General features: G+C 41.6%; 1 protein-coding gene across 4 annotated transcripts in view; it reads left to right on the top strand.

Annotated features, from left to right (window-relative positions):
* The first annotated feature begins 727 nt into the window (after positions 1 to 727).
* The window catches only part of slc25a13 (solute carrier family 25 member 13), a 51325-nt gene continuing 26584 nt past the window's right edge, over positions 728 to 25468 (top strand). For 2 of the 4 annotated variants that reach the window (XM_019350516.2, XM_019350517.2), the window contains exons 1-7: positions 728 to 879; positions 2369 to 2422; positions 2592 to 2734; positions 9212 to 9327; positions 13152 to 13291; positions 18009 to 18155; positions 20168 to 20306. In XM_019350516.2, the coding sequence (XP_019206061.1) occupies positions 868 to 879; positions 2369 to 2422; positions 2592 to 2734; positions 9212 to 9327; positions 13152 to 13291; positions 18009 to 18155; positions 20168 to 20306 (751 nt within the window). In that variant the 5' untranslated portion in view covers positions 728 to 867. The other 2 variants (XM_025902202.1, XM_019350518.2) reach the window with 2 other exon arrangements.

Raw genomic sequence — 25468 nt, 5'->3', positions numbered from 1 at the left:
AGATCTCTGTTGCTCAGTACAATAGGTAGTCGACGCATGTAAGAATAAGCCCACACAAACATGATTATGTTTCATATTAAAGCTCAGTGTGGATATTGTTTAAAAAAAAGAAAAATTGTTGATGGAAAAATGTTTTACAGTATATATCACATCGTTAGAGCAGTTTTCCAATGTGTTTTGTTAGTTGTCTTCAGTTAGTTTGGGGGCTTAGTCTATGACCAGTGAATCAAATAATACAGCAAAATGACAAGAAATCATCACAATATACCTATGATGATGTGACTATTTCTTTACATACAGCTATGCTGGTGGTAAACAAATTCTGATAGCGAGTGTACGTATGCATGTTTGTATATGAGCCGAAATGTCAAAATAAGTGTGTTAAGTTTTATTGGATAAGGATTATAAAGGAATGGATGATTATTTTGAGTTGTAACTTTAAAATGAGCTTAGCGTGTGACACCTTAGTGTCTGGGACAGAGCCTAAACTGATTTTATAGTGTATGTCTTCTTTGCAAAGTGGCAAAACAAATATTTAGACTTCTTATGTATCCAAAGTAGATGCACATATTATCAGGGCCTTGTGCTCCATCCTATGCCTTATGCATCCTATGCATCTTGGGAGAGTGTAATAGATTAATACAAGACAGAGTACCAACAAGAGAACTTTCGCTCTGTAAATGCATAAAATAAAAAATAAAATAAATAACTTTTTTTTTTTAAAAACGACCTTTCACGGCCCGCACCACGTGCGCGGCTGATCCTCTTTCACCTTCCTTTGGCACTGCACCGGCGCGTAATCTCCATGGGAACGTCGTCACGCAGGAGGAAGTGAACAGGACTATCTGACAGTGAGCTCGCTTTAGCATGGCAACAAAGGTAAGCAGCTGCTGAGTTTCCCCCACGTCACCCCCTCCCCGTGTTGCTGGCAGGAGCTCTCGCCTTGTCGGTGATGTGTGCCCGGTGCAGGGGGGTGTGCGGCCCGAAGCCCTCCGCCTGTCATGACGTTTGCCCGGAGGAGGGCTCGCTAACTGCCGGTTAGCCTGCTAATAGGATGTGCTAGAGTTTAACACTGACCACACGGTAATGACATTGAGACTCTACTGGTCCCGGTTAGCTAGTTAGTGAATATTTGGCTAGCAGCATTTTTTATTATAAGCTGAATGAAGTGGTGTTTCCACAGTGATGTAAAATGCAGCAATGATGCTATTGCTTCCTCCACTCCTCTCTTTTTTTCTTTTCTTTTTCTAACTCCACCTTGTTCCTCCCGGGCCTCTTCTCCACCTTACTTAGTAAAAAGCCGGTTGTAGTCACCGGTAACCTTGGATAGCATCATGCTACAACATGTTTTTTGACACCATCATCATCACCTACAGCTGTTTGTAGCTCTCATCTGAGACGGGAGGTACTGACGTTTCTTCTAAAGGTTTCACAAACTTTTTCCAGAGGCTATAAATAAATGTAGAAACCCACAGACAACATATATAATTTATTTCCTTTAAACAGGGGTGTCAAACATAAGGTCCAGAGGCCAGAATCAGCCCGGCAAAGACTCCAATCCGGCCCACTAGACAGCTTTGGCAAATCAGAAGAAAGGCACAGATTTTGGACTTTTATTTGTATTTTATTAAGTTTTGCTGCTTCTCTTACTGATGAAAACCTTACCTATGGATATTCATACTACACCACCGTACATAACTAATAGATATAGAATTAAATGGCAGAAAATTGCCTGTTTTTTATGATCTACTGTAGATGTTTTTTTTTCTTTTACGGTCTATGGTCTACACTAAAAAACAATCGGATATTTCTTTATATCTCTTTTCATTCTTCTGTAATTCTACAAATTCAGTTGTTACAATTTAAGTCACACTGACACATTTCTTTCATTTCTTACAGCAGTATTTCTTTATCCCCTAGAAAAACTAAGAAATACTGTTGAAATGAAGTATTTTTCTTATATTAAGACTTCACAGCTAAATGTGTAGTTAAACTTCTTTACACTGAGTGAAAGGGGAGTTTCACTAATCCGGCCCACTTAAGATCAAAGTGGCCCACCATGTAAAATGAGTTTGACATCCTTGCCCTAAGAAATATTGTCTGAAACAATAAAAATAACATAAAAAGCTACTAAGGAAACCTTGACTGTACAATATGTAATCACAGGTATGTGATTAAAAGCATTCCAGTGTGTAAGAGGTGGTTGCAGACAGACAAAGCTTTGTTTACAAGCCAGTAGCCCCCCCCCCCCCCAAAAAAAACCCCCAACAAAAAACATTGTTCTACAATGTGACTCACCAGGACCGGCTCAGATGATGATATAGGTTTGGTATGGCTATTCACAAAACATTCTCTCATCATTTTGCAGGCAGTTCTGCCTAGGAGGGCCGACCCCACTGAGTTGAAAGCCATTTTTGAAAAGGTGGGATTTGACTTATATGTTTTGTTCTCTCTGTTTTGAGTTTGCCTAGTATCAAAGAAGGTTTTCTCCCATCTTTCGATTTAGGTTTCTTGCTTTTTTTATGAATTTCTAAAGCTCAGCCTTGTGTCCTTGCGTTTTTATCTTTTATAAAAAATGTTCTGTTTTACAGTATGCCAGCGTCAAGAAGAATGAGGAGTACTTCATGTCGGCGCAGGACTTCGTGAGCCGTTTCCTCCATGCTCACACGGACATTCTGCTGACCAGTGAGGCCACAAATCTGCTGGCTGGAGTGGTGGACCAGAAGAAAGATGGGTCAGTGTATCATTTATCTTTTAAGCAATGAAAATTTCACATATGTAGGGTTTTGTAGACAATTCTTGGAGGGTACTTCTATTGAAAGTGTAGCGGTGTGTCATACGTGACCTGATCGATGTAAGGGAAATGAAAATATAAGTCCACAGTGCAAAAGTGCATGTGTGCAAAAATATTTCAGAAATGTGGATATTTTTATCTTGCCTAAGGGCTCTAAACCAGAGATTACATGGTGGGCCACTTACACCCCACTTTGATCTTAGAGGTCACCAGAAGTTTAACTACACATTTGACTGAGATGTTTTAATATAAGAAAAAGATGCAATTTCAACAGTATTTCTTAGTTTTCATATTTTATGTTAATTCATAGAAAATGTGATATTGTTTATTTTACTGTAGACCCATTGTAGAAAAAGAGTAGATTGTCAGAAAACACAAACTTTTCTGTCATTTAATTGGATAGGGGGAGGTTTTTATTAATAGGAGAAGCAGCAAAGCCTATTAAAATACAAATAAAAGTCCAAAATGTATGCCCTCCTTATTTGCCAAATCTATCTAGTGGGCCAGATTGGAGTCTTTGCCAGGCTTATTCTGGCTTCTGGACCTTATGTTTGACACCCTCACTCTAGACTCTTTTTGGGGTAGCTAGTTTTGATGATAGCAGCGATAGGAAGTCTGTTTTCTCTTGAATATAATGGAACTAAATATCACTTTCCTCGTGGTGCTCAAAGCATGGAAGAACTACTTTTATTCTGCTTAACTACAACATGTCATCAATATCACTCTGTAGAATAACAGTGGATTAATACCTCTGTGTTAAGTTTATGCCATAGGTACATCATGACCACAAACTTTTCTAAAGCCCTACATGCACAACCTTAGAAATGTAGCTACACGTCATGCTAATGCAGCCCTCAGCGACTCTGATAGGCCTGCTTGGTATCATTGATTCCTCCTGTGCATTTCCAGCTCCTCTTACTGCCATGTTTTGAACTGGCTGGAAGAGAATGGATGAAACTGAAGTGAGAAACTCACGAAATAGTGTGTTGGCAACGGCGTTGACCACTTGCGTAGGCTGTGTTGTAGGTGTTGCGTAGATTCAACACGGAAGCCTAAATCAGACATCGGCTAGATGCACGCTTCTTTTGGTTGCTTGATCAAGACTGGAGAAAGAAAATAGTTCTTGCTTGCAGCAAAGTTTTGCATTTGTTTTGATCAACCTGGTTAGTATTTCGCGAGAAGAGACATTGCTGCTGAATGTTTTTAATGATTTTATTTGATTTATTCGTTTATTTTTCAAGTGCCATTTAGGTCCATTATATTTAATCCCACAACTAAACAGACTAGATAGATGAATTGCCCTTCAGGCTGCAGGAAAATATGTGCATTTGATTTCGGGCTGCACTTCCTATTTGAACCACAAATGTATTCAGCCTTATTAATATTAAGCCACCTGCTAGGAGGTAAGCTCATGATAGACTCTTATTAAAGCTATTAGTACATGGATTATGTATCCCTTTGATCTTGTGTGACTAGCCTCCTAGTGTTACTTTGCATTTTATAAACAAACCTATGACTTAATCCTTTGGTGTAAGAAATGCACAGGGGGACGTTCATACATGAATTATATAGCAATGAGACATCAAAACCACCAAGGCCCCTTTCAGTTGTTGGCTTTTTTGTAGATACACCTCTAATTTCACACTTACGCCTCCCCCCTCCCATCCCCATCACCCCTGTTTTTTACATTAATATGTATGTATTTAATGATACATAATGATGGGTAATAAAATGTTAGGGTAAGTCAAAAAAGATTTTTAAAAAAAAGGCCCACATTGCCATGGTAACCACCTGGGCTTCTACAAAGAGCAAAGTGCACATGGCTGTGTAGTTTCATGTTATTACATCTGCTTTAAGGTGTGTGTGTGTGTGTGTGTGTGTGTGTGTCTGCACGCACAGAGGACAGTGAGATGTGAGTAGTGGGGGTTTTTGGAATTGGAAAAAGAGAGAGCAACGTGCATGCTCTCACACACACACACGCACACACACATACACAGAGAGAGAAAAAAATCACACATGCACTGTAATTGCCCATGCTATTCAGGAGCACTCAGTTGCATTGTGCGGCTTTGGAGCAGGATAAATGGTGGCCGTGGCATCAGGGTAAATCTATTAGGAACCCATGGCCCAGGCTTTGTATCTAAACCTCATTTTGGTTTTGTGGAAGAGAATGGAAATGATATGGGGGCAAAACAGGAAAAAGAGTCATTTTTAAAAGAAAAAAAATCTTTTTTTTTTCTTCCAAATATTGTTTAGACTTAGTTTAGATGCGATTCACTTTCTTTTCGTATAGTCGCTTTACAGGCCTATGCATTGTGATGTGTTATTTTCTTCCTGAACTTTAACAGACAAACGAGTTGATGAGGCAAAAGAGACCAGATAATTATTCTGCAGACCTCACAAACACAGAAGAAACACAATAAGTAGAGATGTGACAGCCTCAGGGCCGTCGCTTGTAGCATGAAAACAGAATTGCGTCGTTGTTTTTGTTTTTTGTTTTTTTTTTTTCTTTTTAAGCACTCAGCCGTGCAAAGCTCCTGAAAAGAACAAGAAGCAAGACAAAACAAACCACTTTAGCGGCTGGATTTTCATCCAGCATGCCCGATCTCATGCAAATACGCTCGTGAACAATACGTTTCGGTCGGTATATGAGGTGCAGCATATTTGCAGCTAGTGCGCCTGCTGCTGTTTTTGCCAGGTAGGACTCCATTTCAGCAAGATGAGTGTGGGGATAATAGATTTAGCAGGGGGTCGGATGGGAGGTGGCACGCTCGCTTACTTTTGTGTTGTGCGAGAGAAATTTTACTTAGACGCCAATGTGTGTGTGAGTGTGTATCTGAGTGGCTCAATGTTTGTGGAATGTGGGGGGGGCAATGTAAACAGTGAAAATACATTTGTCTGTCTCCCCCTCTGTGACTGTGTAAATCAGGGGATATAGTGACAGTCCTAACAATCTGTTATGTGGAAATCACTTTTCTCCCTCTTATTCTCGCCGTCCCAGTGAGACAGATGGATAGATAGATCAAGAGAGAGCGAAACAGAAACAGGGCTTTGGAGGGTGGAGATGCCTCAATTTCCAGGGACCTGACACACAGGCCTAGAAGACAGTTTAAAGATTTTCTTCTTTCAGTCAACTTATTTATGTCCTCTCTTTTTCTTGTTTGACTTTTCTCACATTCCTCCTATCTGATCATCACTCTCTCTTTGCACTCACATACTACAATGCACTCCGAGCTCCCTCTATTTCATTCGCCTCTTTCCGACTCCCTACCTTTCTATCCATTCCTTCTTCCCCCTGATATTTTGATAGAAGCATCTGTTCAAGTGTGAAAAAAAACACTTCCACCCATAGACTCTTGGAGGTTTGAAAAAAAAAAAAAAAGAAAAAACTTTGTTAAGGGAGCGTGCTGGGAAAATAGCAGTCTGCCAGAGGCTGCGAGCATTCTGGACTCGGACTGGTGGGTGTCCACTCCTAGAAGCCGAACACATACCGCTCACCTGCGTGTGTGTATGTGGGGCTTTTGGGGTGTGTCTGTGTGCAAGTGTTCTCTAGGTGGGTGGAAGGCTGTCAGTAACAGTGCCAAGATGCCAGGGACAGGGGATTATTGAAGCCCCTCTAGGCCCCTCTCCCCCACTACTATCAACGAAGGAGAGCTGTCTTTCTATCAGCCGGGCCACAGCAACACCATGCATTTATGTTACTTGTAAACAGTATTTCCAAGCCTGCTTTTTTTTTTTTTTTTTTTTGTATATTTTTTTTGTGTATTCAAATGCCTGCTGAGAGGAGACAGAGGTAAAAGCTGGGTGATGAAGATGAGATAAAAATATATATATGGAATATAGTTGTAATTTCAGACAGGCATATCGGAGACAGTTTAAACTGCATTGAATTGGCATCATGACAAAAGTGTCATTCAGCTGTCATCCATAGAAACACATGCGAGCCTTTGTCATGTAATACATCCCATAAATATTGCTGTTTAAAGGATTTAACAAATCCCGTGGAGTAAAGTAAGCAAATGAGGAGTATCACATTAGTCCCGTCTTCCGAAGTTCATCCCAGCCTGCGAACATGGATGGGGCAGCCCTGGACACATGCCATAGCAGTTGATGGTTGGTAGATGCTGTTGGTTGATTTGATTATTGAGCGGTCTCGTCAGGGTTTGAGTCTGCATAGCAAAAAACGATGCAACCCTCCCCCCCCTTTTTTTTCCCCTCATGGTAATCATTTTGCAGCCGTCATGGCGCTTGCTAATCAACCATCATAAGCTTCATCCCCGGCTGCAGAGTTGTGTGTAAATGCTTATGAGCATGTGGAATGTTTTTCAGTGCGCTTTACGGAGATGCCCCCTGGATCTTGTCTGGACCCCTCCCCACCCCCTCCCACCCTCGTGGTCCAATCCCTTTCTTGATCAACGGCCCTCTCGGTTACACTAATATCCTGATTATCCATGTCTGGGAAAACACAGACGGGACGACCAGCGTGCATGCAAATTGATGCGTGTGAAAAAAACTCCAAAAACACATAGCTGACATTTTCCCTTGCTTCCATCTCAAAACAGCAGTTCTCTGTGAGTCTTTGAGGGCCGCGGGCTGTGCTTGCTTAAACTCCTTTTATTAACCTGCGAGTGTGCTGTGCACGTGTCGCACAGGATCGGCGAGGTGTTGGAAAGTTTGCGAGTATTCCAGCAGTGTGAGCGGCGAGGGTATTAGCCTTATTTTTAACAGTAGATCCACGGACTCTGCAGTGAGCTTTTGTGCCCCCTCCCATCTACTTGCCATCAGCGGGGACCTGCTCTTAAGAACTACCTGCTTAGTTAATAAAACAATTAGCCTTGCCTTTGAAACAATGACAGCTGATTTCAGTTGCCACTGAGGAGAAGCCGTGCGCTCACTTTTATCCCCTCTCCACACTTCCCTTTGTTCTTGAGCGGCTCCCTTTCCAGCACACACACAATGCCTTTCTCGAAATGTATCGATGCTATCTTTCGAAATGTATTTCTGGGTTTTTATTGAAAGCAGGTATTAATCTGCGTCTTTTGTCGCTGCCGCTTTGCCTCGTTGGGTTTTTCACAAATGTTGGAAGGGAGAAAAAGTAGTTTTGAAGACTGCATTCAAAAGACTATAAAGCTTTTATCTAAGCGCTGCTTTATGAAAGATCTCTGGGATTCATGTTTAAGAATAAGTTCCTAAAGCAGTACTTTCTGTCGATGCCTCCTCCTCCGGTCTTTTTCTGGTTATAAACCTATACTTTCTGTATATATAAATGCACACAAGCCTGAAACCTAAACTCTGAGGCCAAACAAACACCTCTAAATTTCATCAGTAACATAATTAATTACAACAACAAGGAAAATGCAATCACTGCCCCCCCTCCTTCCTTGCCACACTCCCCCTCGGAAATTGAAATGGGTTTAATAGATGGATGCTCGGGGACTGCTCATTAACGCTGACCCTTCCTGTAATTATCAGATCCATTTGTGAAATTCATAATGGACTTAGGGCAACTGTGAACCAGGGCCTATATAAAGGCTAGACTGCGTGGTCCAGTTCTCCACAGTGGGACTTTCCTGAGGGGGCTCTCAGTGGGCTCACACATTGGCAGTGTTTTTATGTTTATTTTTTTCCTCTATTGAGGCTTCTAGGAAAACAGTGACAAAGAGATGAAGTACTGTAATGGGAAAACTAGACTTTCAGCTCGTTTCATAGTGTTGTGGCAACAAAGTTCACCCTTCATTTTCTCGTTTTTCGCCATGGCTCCTGTTGGCTTTCACATAATGGCCTCATCTTATATTAAATTTATATTGAATTGAATTATGTCCTTAACTGGCTCCCAAGCCCCTCCACACCTGTCTGCTTGTTTAAAATGGCACACTCTGCATGTGAAACTTCCTATTTTAAGCCTTTTTTGTGTGGTGTAAAGTTGGCCCTCTCAGTGCTAGCTGCCAGCGCAGACCGGGAACACACACTGAGCTTTTAAAAATGTTTTATTTTCTTGCTGTCACACTCGATGATTTTATGACATTACATATGGAATAACAGACTAAAAGGATAAAAGGCTGCTTGAATTACGTGTTGCGCAGATTGATAGGTTGTCCAAGTGTGCTGGTTTGCCACTGTGTGGCAGTAATTATGACGGTGTCTACAGTTTAATGCTATGTTAAAATCACTTGTTTTTTTTAATTATTTTATTTAATATTTCATTTCATTAGTGTAATTTACACTTAAGTCTTTATTATGTATTACATGGCTAATTGAATATCAAAGACTCAATGATCACATGCGTAGCCGATGAAGTATTTATACAGGGAACCTGAAACACAACGTACCACAGTAATGAATCAGCTCAAATGACAGCATTTAACCGTCTGTTACAGACCTACTTATCCTCTTTCTCTCTGTCCTTCTCTCTCCTAGCTTGATCTCCTTTCAGGAGTTTGTAGCATTTGAATCGGTGCTGTGTGCCCCAGACTCACTTTTCATGGTTGCCTTCCTGCTGTTTGATAAAACGGGCAATGGGATTACCACTTTTGGTAAGTAAGTCTGCCTCTGATTTACAAGTTAACCTTCAGCTGTAGTTAAGTTTGCACAGATTTATCTACTGTGCAAATCTGATGTAAATGCCAGACAATCAATTTCTGTACCACTGTTTTTTTTTATTAAACATAATTCTGATCCTGATTCTGATGCATGTAGTAGATATTGTGATAAACTTTAAAAGTGTATACTGATTCAGTGCTCTGAGCTAAAAAGCTCAGAAAGTCATCATCACTTCTGGTACAGACGTGTATTTTAGGCTCATTTTAAACTGTTCCTGTTATGGTATTGATATTTTTATCATATGTACCGCAGGCCTATTTCTTTGTCTTTGTTTATCATTGTTTCAAACATGAGAAAAGCATCGTTGTCTTTGTTGAATATTATCAGGTAAGTCATTTGATCGACACGTGTTCTTAGTTCAAGTAAAACAAAATCTGGAGGGACAAAAGAAAAAAACACTGGGAAAACCTTTTCTACTCTTTCTAATGTTTCAGTTTCCTCAGGTTGTGCGTTCGTATCATGTTGCAAATGATACCAGCTCACAAAACTAATCAGGACGCCGTCTTAATAGAAGTGACGGTTTGTTGAATCGTAGCAATAATGTTATTATGTAAAGTGAGACAAAGTTCAGGTCTGAACACTGCACCTCATTCTCTGACATTTACCAAAGACTTATTCAGGCAGCGCGCTCCTCTTAAATGTGCCCCTGAAGAAGTTTTCGTGCAGTCCTCTTTTGTTTATGTGGAGGTGCGGGGAGTGGAGGGTTGGGTGCGGGGAGTGGAGGGTTGGGTGGGGGGCGGGGGTCTGACCTCAGCTTGTCTGTTCTGTTAGAGCTGCATCCACAAACAAAAATACTGTACGTGGTCTGGTAGCTTATCTGCAGAGATGAGGTTAGGGTCGGCGTTGGAGAGGTTTGACGGCAACTACGGGATGCAGATGAAGATGGAGGAGGGGGTGGGTGGCCGTGTGTGTGTGCGTGTGTGTGTGTGTGTGTGCATGATTGGCACCATTACTGTGATGCCTGGAAGCTCGTAGGTGAAAAGGGAAGACATTTGTACTCGTTGCTCATTTCACATTTGCCTAATTGATTTAAACAAGTCTAATGCCAGCCTTCTGTAGGTGTGTGAGGTGTTGGCACATTAGGCTTGATTTGAAATGCAGTGCACACATCTCACTCGCAAACAGGGGAAGAGTAAGTGAATTTCATTTTAATTGTTGCTGTCGACAGGGTGCAAGATCATTGCGGGTGATTATATATGCACATATGTAAATTTTCATATTTAAAAGGATCAATTAGAGTGACGTTGTCTTGGTGGCAATTAAAAGGTCTGCTGTTTTTCTGCGTCTCCCAAAGGTTAATGAATATCCCAAAGCTTGCAAGTTATGAGACTTGCGTACGAGTGGAAAATTGTACGAAAAACATAACACACGTCGTGCAACGCATAAACACTGGCTGCAGCGTCTGCCACTTGCATCGGGCGACCGTTTTCACCAAGAAAAGCAAATAACTGGTGGCTGAGATTATAGGCTTGTCAAAGTTGCTTTATTGTGACACATTGCAGATTTTTTTTTTTTTTTTACTCCTGCTCTCTTTTTCACTATTCATGCCACTCATTTGATTAAACAGCCTCACCAAGCCAGGCACAGAAATAAGAACTCCTTTCTTTTATTACCTATTAAAAGCATTCATAACTGCAGCTCGTGCCGCATTAAAGCCCTGTTTGTTTTCCCCGTGTAATAAATGTCTGTAGTCCGATTTCTGTTTTTTTTTTTCCAAATTTCATTTCATTTTTCTGTCAGGCCATTTTTATTTTTATTTTTATTATTATTCGATAATAACCCGAGCAGTTTTGTGTTAAGTACAAGGGCGGCGCATTGCTCAGAATTTGTAGCACGTAAAAAATATAAATGCATAATTTGCTGGAAAGTCGACTTCATAAAAACTGCTACGTAACATAGCGTATAAATGCAGTTGTAGCTCCGCCAGAAAGACAAAAAAATAGAAGAAGAAGAAGAAAGGTGGGGAGGGAAAAAAAGACTTAAAGAGGTCTGAGTGTTGACAGGTCTATAAAAGCTGATAATATAAACGTCACACTCGGGAGCGGCCTGTCCTTTAAAGAATTAAAGGCTGTATATTTATTGCCTCATTAAAGTGTAAAAAAACATACACATACACACACACAAGCTGTCTTCCTTCAGAAGGTAATGCTGGGCTGAAGTAAATATTACCTTTCTTTTCTCTCCCTCTCTCTCACTCACTCACTCTCTATTTCCCTCCCTTTCTGTAAAAAAAAAAAAAGAAAGAAAAAAGGAAAAAAAATAGTTTCTTTCCTCCTTTTTCCTTTCTCCACTCCTTCAGCGCAGCCTGTTTGGTAATAAGAAACAGGTCGCTCTATTGGTTTGTTTTTGTTTCTTTAGTAAGGCTGTAATTTAGGACTCATGTTCAGTGTCTCTCCACTCCACTGGCTGCAGAGGCTTAGAGGGTTCAGGCAGAGGAACATAAGTGAGAAGAAAAGCCTTTCCTTCTCAATACAGAGCCTACACAGCTCAAACAAGTTCTGCCATGTGTCATTCACCACTGATTTAGGGGAACTTAAGTCTCAATCAGAGCAGAATTGTGTTCGCGAGATTGACGTTGACATTTTGTCAGCAACAATTGCACATTTTTTATGTTATTTATTTATTTATTTTGGAGGGGGGGAAATCAAATAATTACTAATGTTAACCAGAAGTCAGGAAACACATGCTATTTGTTAAGGCTTGACTCACACGACTTTGCAGCATTCAGATTTGAGGTCTTAATTAGAGCAAACTAAAAACCTGAACAGGAAGAAAGCGTGGATGGATTTTTATTTAATGGAGGCCTCATACGACGCACGGCCATTAGCCTTAAAAGTGCGGTGTGATCTGTAATTGTTAAAGGTTCGAGGAAAAGCTGGTTTGCTTTTGCTTTGCCTCGCTGGTTGGTGCATTTCGTTTAAATAGTCTCTGTTTTACAAGAAGTCAATAGGGCAGCAGAGCAAGGTTCATTTACCAAGTTTCTTTAAAAGTCAAAGGCACTTGTGCTTAAGTGCTTCCATGTTATCAAAGTTATTCTAGAGCGAGTCTCGCCTCTTGGCAGCCATACTGAAACTTGTATGGGCAGTTATTTTGAAGAAGAAGAAGAAGAACTACTTTATTGTCATCTGGAACATGCAATAGTTAGCGCACATTAGGTTGAAATTTCTCTGTATTGACTTGACTTCTCTTTCAGTGGACACCAGGACATAAAAGCTGCATGTTTACACTCAGCAGTCAGATGTGAAAAATTTGCACAAACGTGCAGTTTTCGCAAATTAAACTTCTACTACCATCTTTGCTGTTTCAAACTTTGTATTTTTTAACTCCTACATTTACATGAGAGCATTTAGGATTTCACTTGTAAAATATGAGCTGGTTAGAAAATGACACATATTCACAGATGAACCCAAACACTATCAGCTTCTCCCTTATTTCCCAAGAGGTCACCACAGTGGGTAGATCCACATATTTGTTTTGGCACAGATCTTCGGGCTTGGGACCGGCACTAGAAAGGGGTGAATTTGTTCACCACTACTCCATGGAGTTGCTATAGTTACAGATGGACCTAATCCACAGAATATAGTTAGATTTTGGCCTGAGCACTTGCAAAGGTTAAGTAACAATATACTAATGATGATAAATAACATTGTTATTGTAATATCAATGGTCTGCAGGATCAACTTATTGCATCTTGTTAATGGAGGAAATAAATAATATTACAAATAATGTTTTATCTCATTTATTGTCTTCTCTGTAGAGGATGTGAAGCAGGTTTTTGGCCAGACCACCATCCACCAGCACATCCCCTTCAACTGGAACTGTGAGTTTATACGGCTGCACTTTGGCACCAAGAGGAACAAGCAGCTCAGCTACGGAGAGTTCACCCAGTTTCTCCTGGTAGGTTTCATGCCGAGCTCCTGCACTCTTTGTCTGCTTGGCTGATATGAAATCACATTCTTTATATTGGGTTTTCCCTTTTTTGTCTAACTGTCTTATTTCCATCAAAGAGTAGGCAATAAATCTGCACCAACTGATTTATGCACATGTACACTTTGTCTTACACTTCTGTCATCATGTAACTGTATTTTCTTTGTCTATGCTTGGACACACTAACACACAGTCACATGTTTTTAGGGTTTTTTGGGGGTTTTTGCTGGTTCTATCCCTCTCCAGCACAGTCCTCCACATTGTCCAGATTAGTCGTTAATGAAACACTGAGGTTATGCTTTTGGGACATTTTCTGCATTTGTTTTCCATTAGCTGACGTGCACGTAGCATTACTCCATTCCGCCTATTCTGAAGCAGGTAGAGACACATTTCGGCCTCCATAAATAGTGTAGTACAGTTGGAATATTCCTAGTGTATTTGTGGCGTGTGAGCCATTTTCCAATATGATGTCTAGACTTAAATCGGGGCTAAGCAGGGGAGAGGTGGTGGAGCTGGTGGGAGAGAGGGAGGGCCTGAGCTGTGCCAAGTTTGCATCCACACTCACCATGTATCTGAATGAGCTTTTTATATTACACTTAACTTGGACCAGATGGCTTAAACACAGCGGGCAGCAGCAGATGGATATTGGGACATTGTTATAAGCGCAGAGCAGTGTCTCTGCATAACTGCGGTTCCACGTACGAAATCTGTCCTTATCTCACACTGTCTCTACTGTACTGTACGTGTAAGCATCAGCACGCATGCCTCGTGTTTACTTCAGTGTTTGCGTATTTGCGTATGCTTGTTTTTGCCTGTGTGCGCGCGGGAGTGCAGCTGTGTGGCGTTGCGGCCAGTAGATGCTGTACTTTGCATTGACAGCATGCCCAGTTCTCTCCCAGTCACTCAGTCAGTGGTTTCCAGCTCCTCACAGCAGCAGGCTCGCAGCCAGCCGCACTCATTGCTCAACTATGAAATGCACGTTTCCTGCTCATGCTGTCTGCGTTTGATCATTTTTCATAGCTTTTGATAAATGCCTTAATAAACGACAGAAGAAAGTGAAGTTTGTGTTACTCCTTTTCTGCTGGTCTGCTGATACTTGTAAAAATCCACAGTACATATTTAAACCTCGAGGTCCCATTACCGCGTCATGTTGGTTTTTAATCATGTTTTTCTTTTTTATTATAACTGTAACTTGTAGTATTAAGCCTCCAGCAATATTTGCTCCCTGCGTTATTAGCGTGTTGTCAGCTACGGTGATGAAAAACAGCATTTCTTCACTCAAAATTCAAATCTGTGCAATTGCATCATACTTTCAGTTTGCTGTTATGCTGTTATGTTACAACACACTTATTAATAGAGAGATAGTTAAATTTAATCCCAAAGTACACTGTGCAACTATAAAAGTTCTCAAAGTTGGGAACACCAACCCGCACATCATATTGTGTATTTCTCTAATTCCCTAACATCCATTCCCACCCACCCTTGTCCCGCCTTCCCAAAAAAATGTTCTCATCCTTTATTCCCTCCACCTCTTCCTGCCATACATGCATGTGTTTATTGTGTTTTTCTGCCATTGTAACCACGCCACTGCCAGATGCTCACAAGATGGGATTATCGGGGAAAACGTTTGCGCCGCATATTTCTCACAAGGGCTCTCTCTGGCCAATTACTGTCTTGATGGAAGCCAGAGATTCTCACCAATTACATGCATTTTTCCCGTCTCACACATGGACGCCGGCCAAGGCTCGGCTCGCACTGTCAGCGTGCTGTTGTCCCTGGCAGCGGTATTGCCGATGTCCAGAGAAGTGGCACATAGTAGCTCATATTATAAATTCTGGCAAGTAAAGGGCTTGAATTACGTGAAGGGGACACCACATGTCCCACTTCTTTCCTAAGCACTCAAAAAGTGAATTGTTGGCATTACTCAGATTTTTAAAAGCCCCAATTATATGTTTGACTCGACCAAGAATCAGTGGGCAGCCCTTAACATCACTGGCACACGTTTAAATGAACCGTTGTGCTTCTTCCTCCGATAACTTTGATAACTTTTACTCACATTTTTTGGTGCCGTTTAGAAGCTTGCTTGGGGAATGAGAGAGGAGCAATTCCGCTCTGCTCATTTCTGTTGTTTAAGTTTTGAAAAAGGAATCCCAGCCATTGAAAACAAACAGAAACAGAGGTGGGTTGTCATATGTTTTTATTCTTGTCCAAGGGCAATTAAAGCTACTAGGAATGCCTTGACAGTCTCTCCCTGGGTGTCTTAAGCCCCCAGCTTTATGTCTGCCTTCCTTGCTCCCCTCCCAAATAAAAACCACGTCCCAGAAACACTCGCACAGTTACAAGTTAAGATTTTAGGAGGCCGAGACTATAAACTTCTCCATTGCCTGCACCGCAGTTGTTTTGTTGCTCTGTGTGGTTGGCGTGTGGCTTTTCAGACTCGGGACTGAAGAGAAATGGGATCTAATTTTTGTCTTCTTCTTCTTCTTTCATGTACAGATGGACACAAACGCACAGATCAGTGTTTCCTGCGATGTTAAGAGAGACACAGTCATGCATGCAAAATGAAACGCTTTTTCAGTCCCGTTTTTTTTTGTTGTTTTTGTTTTGATTGAAGATATTCGGCTCCCCTCCCCCTCCCCAAATCTTTTTCTCTTCCCAGTTTATGTCTTACCAAAGTGTTTTGACCTACTCACAACCGACCAGAGAAGTGAGTCACGACACTCAGGATGCTGACACTAAAATATCTCACCTTATTTACTTTGGAAGTGTTTACATGCGTCAATCTCTCTTCATTTCCTTGCTTTCCACTCACTTATGCACTCTCCAGAGCCCCTGCTGTGCTCATAGGTGATACTGACACATGCCTGCTACATTAGCTGCTTTTTTTCTTCTTCTTCCTCTTCTTCTTCTTCTTCTTTTTTTTTTTTTGCAAATCTAGCTCTTTTGTTGCAATGTCTATTCTTACTCCCCTCCGGTCTCCACTCAGCTTTGTGTAAATGTCACTCTTCCCCAGTCGTTTCTCTCGGGCGCCTCGATTTTAGAGTTCGATCGGTTATGCTGTCAGCGAAATATCACTCAAAAATTCAACACAACAATAAGTCATAGTCTCATAGGTTTTTGTGTTGTGGTTATACCTTTTTTTTAAGAGTTCTCTTAACAACAATAACATCTGAATCAATCAGCTGAATAACGTGCATGTTCAAGATTTAATCGCCCCCCCATATGTTTTGTCCAGCGTGACTTTAAAAAAAATTGATATTCATTTATTTAAATCTTAATTTTTACTTTCTTGCTGTACAAATATTGTTAGCCAGTCCTAATACTTTAAGAAATGTAATTCAAAAATCTTTCTTAATTTTATAATATTCAAGTAAATATCAAGAAAATTCACTTGACACTTCAATTTGATTGTTTCTTTACATATATGTAGCTCTGCAGCTGAAACATGTATTTTTATTATTGGTTAATCAGCTGTCTTATTTTTTTCTTAGCAGTTATTATGCATAATATGAATAAAAAGCATGTGTTAGGATCTTGACACTGTGAACATGTTCAGCTTTATTAGAAAACTGACCAGTTTTGGTGGGATGAGACAGTAATTAACCCATACACAGTAAAGCCAGCGAGTCTGTGTTCAGCTACGTTATTTAACAGTAAATCTATGATTTTTTTGTGTATTATTTTTAATATATTTGAAAAACAAAAATACCTTTTGTCTATGAGTAAATAAAACTCCAATTAAAACAAGCTAAAAACTCATTTTAAGAGGCTGTTGATTTTTCCTTTGGCTCTGACTAAAAACCTCTTTTTGAGCACCAAAATAACCCGGTGCATTCCCTGCATATGCACTTTCCTGAGGTCTTGTAATGTGTCAGAAACCTCATGCACAAAAATACATCAGGCTCATTGTCTTTTTCTTTTTTTTGCCTTCATATGATTTTTGACCTGAAGGCCTTCATACACCGCAGGTGAGTCAGACGCTCACCAGCTAGCTTTATCTTGCTGTTTTTTTTGTTTTTTTATTGGCCTGAAATCCCCGTCTTTTGCTGATAGATAGAGGAAGCATTGATGTCAGCGGTTTGTTTACAGCCTCTCTCTGTAGACTTGTGGTTGCAGGTACTGATAATGGCTGCTAATTTTCAAAGGCCTTGTGGGATCTGTCCCCACCACAGCCTGCTGTTGTCCCTCTGGACCTATTGTGCGTTTGTGTGTGTGTGTGCATGAAGAGAGACAAAGTGAGCAGTTGGGCGATTAGCTGTCTTGCCCCAGTGTGTGTCTTTGTGTGTGTGTGTGTGTGTGTGTGTGTGTGTGTGTGTGTGTGTGTGTGTGTGTGTGTGTGTGTTTGTATGTTTCTCCCTCAAGTGGGTTTAATATGGATTTAGGGAGAGTGTGAAAAGCCCAAGCGACGCCTCACAGTAGGCAAGCCACTGTGCTGGGGGAGAGGAGACGAGGCTAAAGCCTGGCTAAACACTGAGAGTAGTGATGGAGGGGGTGAGGGGCAGATGGCACTGTGGGGGACCATGAAAGCAAATGCTGTGTCGTTATGCATAAGTGTTTATGTGGAATTTTAATTTATAAAGGCAACTCAAAGAGGTGTCTGACCCACATATGTGCACAATAATATCAATTTAGTGTACGCACTAACACCTTGCCTCCCCTCCTTCCTCCTCACCTCTCCCCTCCGCAGGAGATGCAGCTGGAACACGCGCGCCAGGCTTTCATCCAGCGTGACCAAGCCCACAGCGGCTCCATCTCAGCGCTGGACTTCAGGGACATCATGGTTACCATTCGGCCGCACATGCTCACACCCTTCGTAGAGGAATGCCTCGTGGCGGTGGGTTTTTCTTTTTTTCCTTTTTTATTTTTTTTGGCTCTGTGGTTTTCTCGTCTATTTGTTTTACTGTCGTCCACAAGAGCCACAAAGTCAGGTTGGTTAAAAATAGCAAGTCAATGCTGTCCCTTGGAAACTATCTCAGTCATGATATGTTAAAACAATAAAAGGTTGGATGCATCAGGTGTTCCATAGCAGCACCAATTGGAAAAATTAGGCTTTTTTTATCCACCACGATGCATTTTTTTTCTCATTCATAGATTATTCATGTATGCATATCTTTAAATAAGTCATTCTAAATGTCGTGATAAATTCCAAATGTGCAATGATGCACGCTTTGGATGCAGAAGCATGCACGGTATTGTCAGCTCATATGCACTATATGATGATTTGGTTGCTGAAGTCAGCAAGCAAGCCAAAGCAGCCTGTCATTACTGTATTCTCCGTAAAAGAGGTAAAGTCAAGATTCTTTTCTTCTATCTCACCACTTATTTCTTGTGCTTTTTTTTTTCTTCTCTCTTTTCTCACAGCCCCACAAATCAAACACTGTGGCTTTCTCTTTTCCTCTTCTGGCCATCTCTCACTCTTCTTCCCCTTTACCTTTTTTTCCCCTGCTACCGCTCATCCGTCCCTTGCTCTCTTTCTCTCTTCCTCCCTCCTTTCCTTTTTTCTTTCCTCTCTCTCAGCCGCCCCTCTATCTCTCCCTTCCCCTCTCCCTCCCTTCCCCGTGTGTCTCTCTCTCCCTCCCAACATGTCATTAAGTCTAACCTCTCTGGCAGTGTCAAAGCCAAGCAGGAGAGCTGAATGGGGAAGATAGAGATAGATGGAGACTGGAGCTTTACAGTCCATCATCTCTGCCTGTGTGCGCGTGTGTGTGTTTGTGTGTGTGCGCCTGTGCGGGCTCTCTGTTTGTTTTGAACTCCGAGATGTTTGTCCTTTTTTTGCCTCTTGTCTTTTCTTTCTGCGTGTTAGTGTTTTCGTTGCGCGCGTGTGCGTCTTGTGTCTGCGTCCATGTCTTGCCCCATTTCATAAACACCTTGTAGACTCTGTCATTTTCTCTGCTGTGTTTACCTCACCGACCAGACATCTTGGTGTGCTGTTAGTAAACTGTCATGCACGCGCGCTCCCACACGTACACACACACATACGCACACATGTATCACAAAACCTCATAAACACTGCAGACACATTAAAGGCGGTATCATGGCAGAGCACAGGCAGTGAGACGGCAACCTTTAATTCACTCACCAAACATGGTAATTGATTAGCGCCTCACTCTTTTTCACCAAAATACCATTCTCCTCTCTCCACTGTGGGAAGATCCAAGTCTGTACACTCACAGATATGAACAGATGCAAAAGTGTCTCCCTTGTTACAGCAGTTTCACCTAAGCCAGAGCTTCCCTCCCTTGTTGCAACCATGTTGAGCAGCAGGCGACCTCTCTGAATGCGTCTGTAAAGCAAACAGTGCCATCTAGTGAAAGGAAGCTCAACATTTTCTCCTCACTTAACCCTTCAGGCCAGCACAGTCGCAGTGATCCTGTAACTCAACAGTACCCTACAGTAGTCGTACTTGAACGCAAATTTTTTTTTTTTAAACATACAGCATTTAGAGCTGCTCCTCTAAGCCTCTGAGAGCCTCATTTAATAAAGATGGGATCGTGGTTCGCGTAAAAGAGGTTGTGGGCAGCCTGGAATGTCCTCTAGAGCCCGGCATCTATTTTTAATCTGTTACCTTTTTTTTTTTTCTATTTTCTTTTCTTTTACCACTTCCTCCATCTCATAAAGAAAGTTAATTAAACTCCCTGAGAGTGCGCATCATGTGATGGAAAAAGTAGCGGGTGAAACAAGTTTGCTTCTCCCTGTGGAGAAATGCTAGAGAGGAACGCGGCTAATTAGCCACCATGTTTTACTCTGTGTATTTTCATAACAGTAACATCCAGATGCACGGCTGTGTTGAAGTTTATTTTTCTTATTTGGTTGCTTGTTAAAGTACCCCTCTTCTTTCTTGCCCAGGTTGCAGGGGGTAGCACGTCTCATCAGGTCAGCTTCTCCTACTTCAACGGCTTCAACTCGCTGCTCAACAATATGGAGCTGATTAGAAAGATCTACAGCACTCTGGCTGGCCACCGCCGAGATGTGGAAGTCACCAAAGGTACCCAGGGAGAACTTCCCACTCCCCTCCCTGTATATATAACTCATACCTATTATAACTGAGATGGCAAAAAAAAGCAGATTCACATTTATATAATACAGACCACAGTCACAAAACAAATGTAAGTATGCACCACATGCACAGTAATATGCTTTCCAGATAGGTATGTCCATGTGCGTTGTACAGGGCTTGGAGACTTGTTTTTGTTTGGGTTACTTCCTTCCCAGAGGCATTTAAATGGGCACGCTGGATTCAACCCAGCACACGTACTGCATGCCCACAGTCCCTGATGGTGCCTGTCTTGTCTATTACACATCCTGGCAGTGTCTGAGGAACACAGGAAAAAACCTAATTTCATTTGAAAAACAAAGAATAAAAAGTGGGTAAAATCCTTGCTTTTGATTCTGTGTTGTAACACCCTGTAGATCAAGTGGCATGTATATGCTTAATCCTAACTCCACAGTCTAAATTACTTTAAAGCAAAGTTGCAAAGCTACAGGATAATGAAAAAAAGACACTTTTCTTTATTGAAAAAAACCCATACTGTTGTATTTCTCATAACTTATTTTATATGTATCTTTCTGTCTCCATTGGTTAGTTCCTTTAAATCTCTCTCCCCTTCTTTGCCCCACTTGCTGTCTCTCATTCCTTTCTTCAGCACTTGGCAGGGCGCCTAGATGGCTTTCAGTGTCTTTCTCAGTTTCGCCATCTTTTTCTTTTTGACTCCCTCTTGAGCTCTAGTTGTCTTTAAGAAACCATTCTGACCTCTCTCCACATGGCTCCAGGCCACTAACGGAGCCTTATGATGCTATCTGAAGCCTTATCAGGGGTGTGGACTGTACCCGACCCAGACCAAAAGCCCGTACACTCTACAAACTGTTCCCACCAAGGGTACACGAAGGCCTGGGCTTGGCTCGACCCAGGGTGGCCCGCAGCCAGCCAGGCCTTCACGGCCACCGCCTATCTACTCTCCACTCCCGAAGTCATTAAGGCCTCCTTGGGGACTGCGAATGCTCAGCTCCACACAAATAGCGCACACACATCTGCATGTATCAAGATTGTGTACATGTTGCAACACATGCTTCTCTAGCATTTCTCACATAACGCTCAAGCATTAAAATGCATTAACACAGCCAAGCATGCACACATGTGTAATAATCCTGATTGATTCCTTATGCGCAACAAGGCCACTGTTTTGCAGAGACACCATTACAGTGCTCAACGCCTACACAAAGCTGTACGCGTATATTTGGGCGTATGCACACAGGGGACCTATATAGGAGATGCACTTTTTTGGGCTAGCAGTGCACTGCCACAGAACAAGTCACGACTGTGTACCTTTAGGCCCTTTCAGACATACGCTCCTTTTCATTAATGTGACGGCGTCATGTTGGCTTTTTTAAAACCCTAGCCTCTTTTTGCATGAAAGTCCAAACTTACAATCCTGCTGGTCCGGCCCGGTAACAGTTGTGTGTGATTTTTAACTTTGCATATTAACACATTGGCTTTCACAAGATTGAGACTGCCATCGTGTCTCTTCTATTTCTTTGGTCAATGCCCTATGTATTTATAATGCAGGGCTAAAAAGGTTTTTTCATTAGACACCTGCTTTCTGTCGGTCTCACAGGTTCATGCTACCCAAACTAATGTCATAAAAGGCTCAAAGCTGCCCGCTCGGGTAAAAATGGCTGAACAGACATTTTCTGCACACAGCAAAATGTCTGAAGTGTTCTTGCTTTGGCACAAACATCTGTCCATGAACATTACAGAGTGCCTTTAGTTTCTGTAGGAGCATACTGACCTCTTCAAAGTCAGCAAGCATATTTTTACATCCCGAGTTTTTCTCTTGTCCACTTTGCTCCACAGTTTATTTATTAGATGTTGAAATCTTTATCTTTGCTTCAATGACAGAGTCTTTGACAGATCGGATTAACAAGACTTCTAATGTTTTTTTTTTACTTTGGTTAGTTTGTTGTGAGTTCATTGCATTCATGTGGCATGAAACGGCAACGTGAGACACTCATAAGCCATTCTTATGTCACAGAGTTACATTTAAGCACAAGGCGCAGCTTCAGTAACTTCATTAATTACTTATAATTAATTATACCTGACATGTAAGTCAGGATCTAACAGCAAATCACCCTGCGTACTTGATCTCTTACAGATGAAGGATCACAGAGAGTAACAGTTTATAAGCTAGTCTTTAATTATTGTCTCATCAGTTTACTAAAGTATGTTTGGATGATGCGACTTCTGTAATTATCAGCTATTAGAATATCGCTGTTAAGAAAATTCCGACCTTGGTCGGCTGGGTGTCTTACACATAATATTATGTAAGTACTTTGGCTTATTGTCATGGGAGTGTTTGAATGAAGCTGTGGTAGTAAAAGTGACCGTCTGTCTAAACGGCAGAATAAATCAGTTTAACAGGCCAGTGAAGCCAGCAGTGTTACATGTCCTAAGCTGAGGAGAGATGTCTGGCTCTTACCAACAATAGATCTAAAACGTAAATTGTTGCGATCAGATTTTTGACCTTTTTCGGTCTGCCACCAATCAGTCCAGGCTGAGATGACTCAAAAAATCTTTTGCGCAGACATCCCAGGTCGTCATGGTTTGAGACCTGTTTGCTATTAAACTGATTGGCATGAAACTTTATGGAAACACTCATGGTTCAGATGAAGATAATGACTTAGGTGTTCCCCTGACTTTTCCTCAGTGCTATCATTGACATTTGCGTTTGACATTTTTGGTTTTGAGTCAAATTCACTGTGGATTGCTGTAAGTTTTCAGTGCAAACATTCATCCCTTTAAACTTTAACCACTTTGGTGATTCCATGACTTTTATTTTTCCCTCGGTGGTAACTATCAGATGTGACCACGCTGACGTGATAAACTCAGACGGTGAGCGTGACGAACAAACCTGCTTTGGGATGCATTGTAATTTTGAAAATGTTAGCACGCTGACGCTACCATCAAAAAGCAGCTTCGTGCGTATTTATGGCCTCCAAGATTATCTTAGCAAGGGATAGTAGGACTTTTCATATCTTAAATATCAAGCAGTAATATAAAGTTGGTAAATGCCTATCTAGGGTTTTCACCATCTACTTCCCAGCATTGTTCTTTTTTTCCCCCCTAAATTATTTATTCTTGTGTAACTATTCTGCCTCACATGCTTGTTGGCATTACCTGCTTTTACTCATAGATGTGTGTGTATGTGATAGAGAGAGAGAGGGAAGGAGAGAGCATGCCTCAGGGGTAAGCTGAGCCTCTGTGGGGTGAATGGCTCCAGTGTAGGACGACTTTGTCACAACCCCAGCCTGCTGCTCTTTGAATAAAGCAGGTCAAACAATGGTGACTCCTCCACTGTAAGCCTGCCTACAGTCAACCTGTTCCTTTTTCATTTAACAATAGAGCAGGTCTTAAGTTACGACATGCTAAAGCTGCCTCAAAGAGGTCTTAAAGTCATAACTCTCCATGGCCGTATTTCTTTATTTTAATTTCTTCAGCGTGCTTTGACACATTGTACTCTTAACTCACAACCAACTCGCAGAGGGAAGCTGCCGTGAGTGACAGAAGTTGAAGGAAAAATCCATCATATAGAGCCATAACATTAACGCAGCCACTGACAATAACTCGGATAACTCCAACTCCTCGTCAGGGAGACGAGGAGTTCGAGGACCCACTTGATTTTCCGTATATGTGTTCTGTAGTGACAAGAGCAACAAAGGGATAATGCACTGCAGCCAAGTCCAGTGTTTATCGTTTAACCACCCATCCATTTCAGCCTTGTATTTAAGAGAAACAACTATCAAATTCTGCTGTGAGATGTGATGTCTGTGTTGCCTTGAGTCATCCAGTCCAATCTCTTTCTGCACTGATTGTCTTTGGGTCCATAGTGTAGTGGTTAAAATATTGGTCTAACATGTGAAAGAGTCCTGGTCCGAGACTGGGAGGAGACAAAAGCCTGTGAGGGTTGCACCATGAAGGGTATGTCTGGTATAACGATCTGGTGAAAGAAGCTTTCGCTATCTATGATATTTGTCAGCCAGAAAAATAACAAATTGCTACATTCACACTATAAACACTGCTACACCACATCATTGCACTGCTGAAGGAACAAGTAGGTCGTGAGCTTATAGCTCCATGTTTCTACTGAAGATGGCATGCAGCCAGTCACGTCCTGAGCAGTGGTGTGAACACAGCATTAAGGGAGAGCTGTTGTCTTAAGAGTAGGGTGGGTGAAGAATCTCTGAACTTGCTTACAAGTAAAGATATTTAGGAGAGCGAAGTGGACAGGCAGATTGGGGTGCTGTCTTCTGTGATGTTGATGTAATGTTGTACACTGAAGGTGAAAGCGAAACCGTGCCTCAAAGCTCCCCTCTTTATTTACCTGTCGATTCACATCTTAAGACTCCTCTGTGATTGCGTCTTTTGAACTGTTATCTCAGATGTTTAGAATTCAGTTAAATTTTATTTCTACAGAGTCAAATTACAACAACAGTTTCTTCAAGGTGCTTTAGGTTGTAAGGCATGAGAGAAACCCCAACAATCAGATAACCACCTATGTGTATACATCACTCTGCATTTAATCATTAGTTATTATTAATCTCTGGCTCTCTTCCACAGCAAATCTTTGTCCTGTCTTCTTCCCCTAACCCCAACCGGTCACAGCAGATGACCGCCCCTCCTCAAGCCTGGTTCTGCTGAAGATTTCTTTCTGTTAAACGAAAGCACTTTCCACTGTCGCAAAGTGCTTGCTCAAAGGAGGTCTTATGATTGTTGGGGTTTTCTCTCTTTTCTTTGTATAATTGTAGGGTCTTAAGCTTACAATCTAAACTGGCTTGAGGCAATTGTAGTTGTGATTTTGTGCTATATAAATAAATTTGAATTGAATTGAGCAACCACTTGGCGACAGTGGGAAGGAAAAACACCCTTTTAACAGGAAGAAACCTCCAGCGAACCTAGCTCAAAGAGGGGAAGCCGTCTAGCCTGATGGCTGTGGCTCAGGAGGCGGATTAGATTGTCTACTAATCAGAAAGTTGGTGGTCCAATCCCCAACTCCCCTGGTCTGCATGTTGAAGTGTCCTTCAGCAAGTTACTGGAGGCAAAGAGGAGGGAGACGAGCAGCTCTCCCTCCCTGATTATTTACATTGAAACAAGCC

Source organism: Oreochromis niloticus, linkage group LG22 (assembly GCF_001858045.2).
Source record: "Oreochromis niloticus isolate F11D_XX linkage group LG22, O_niloticus_UMD_NMBU, whole genome shotgun sequence".
In the NCBI taxonomy this organism is placed as follows: Eukaryota; Metazoa; Chordata; class Actinopteri; order Cichliformes; family Cichlidae; genus Oreochromis; species Oreochromis niloticus.
This window is presented reverse-complemented; position numbering and strand designations above follow the sequence as displayed.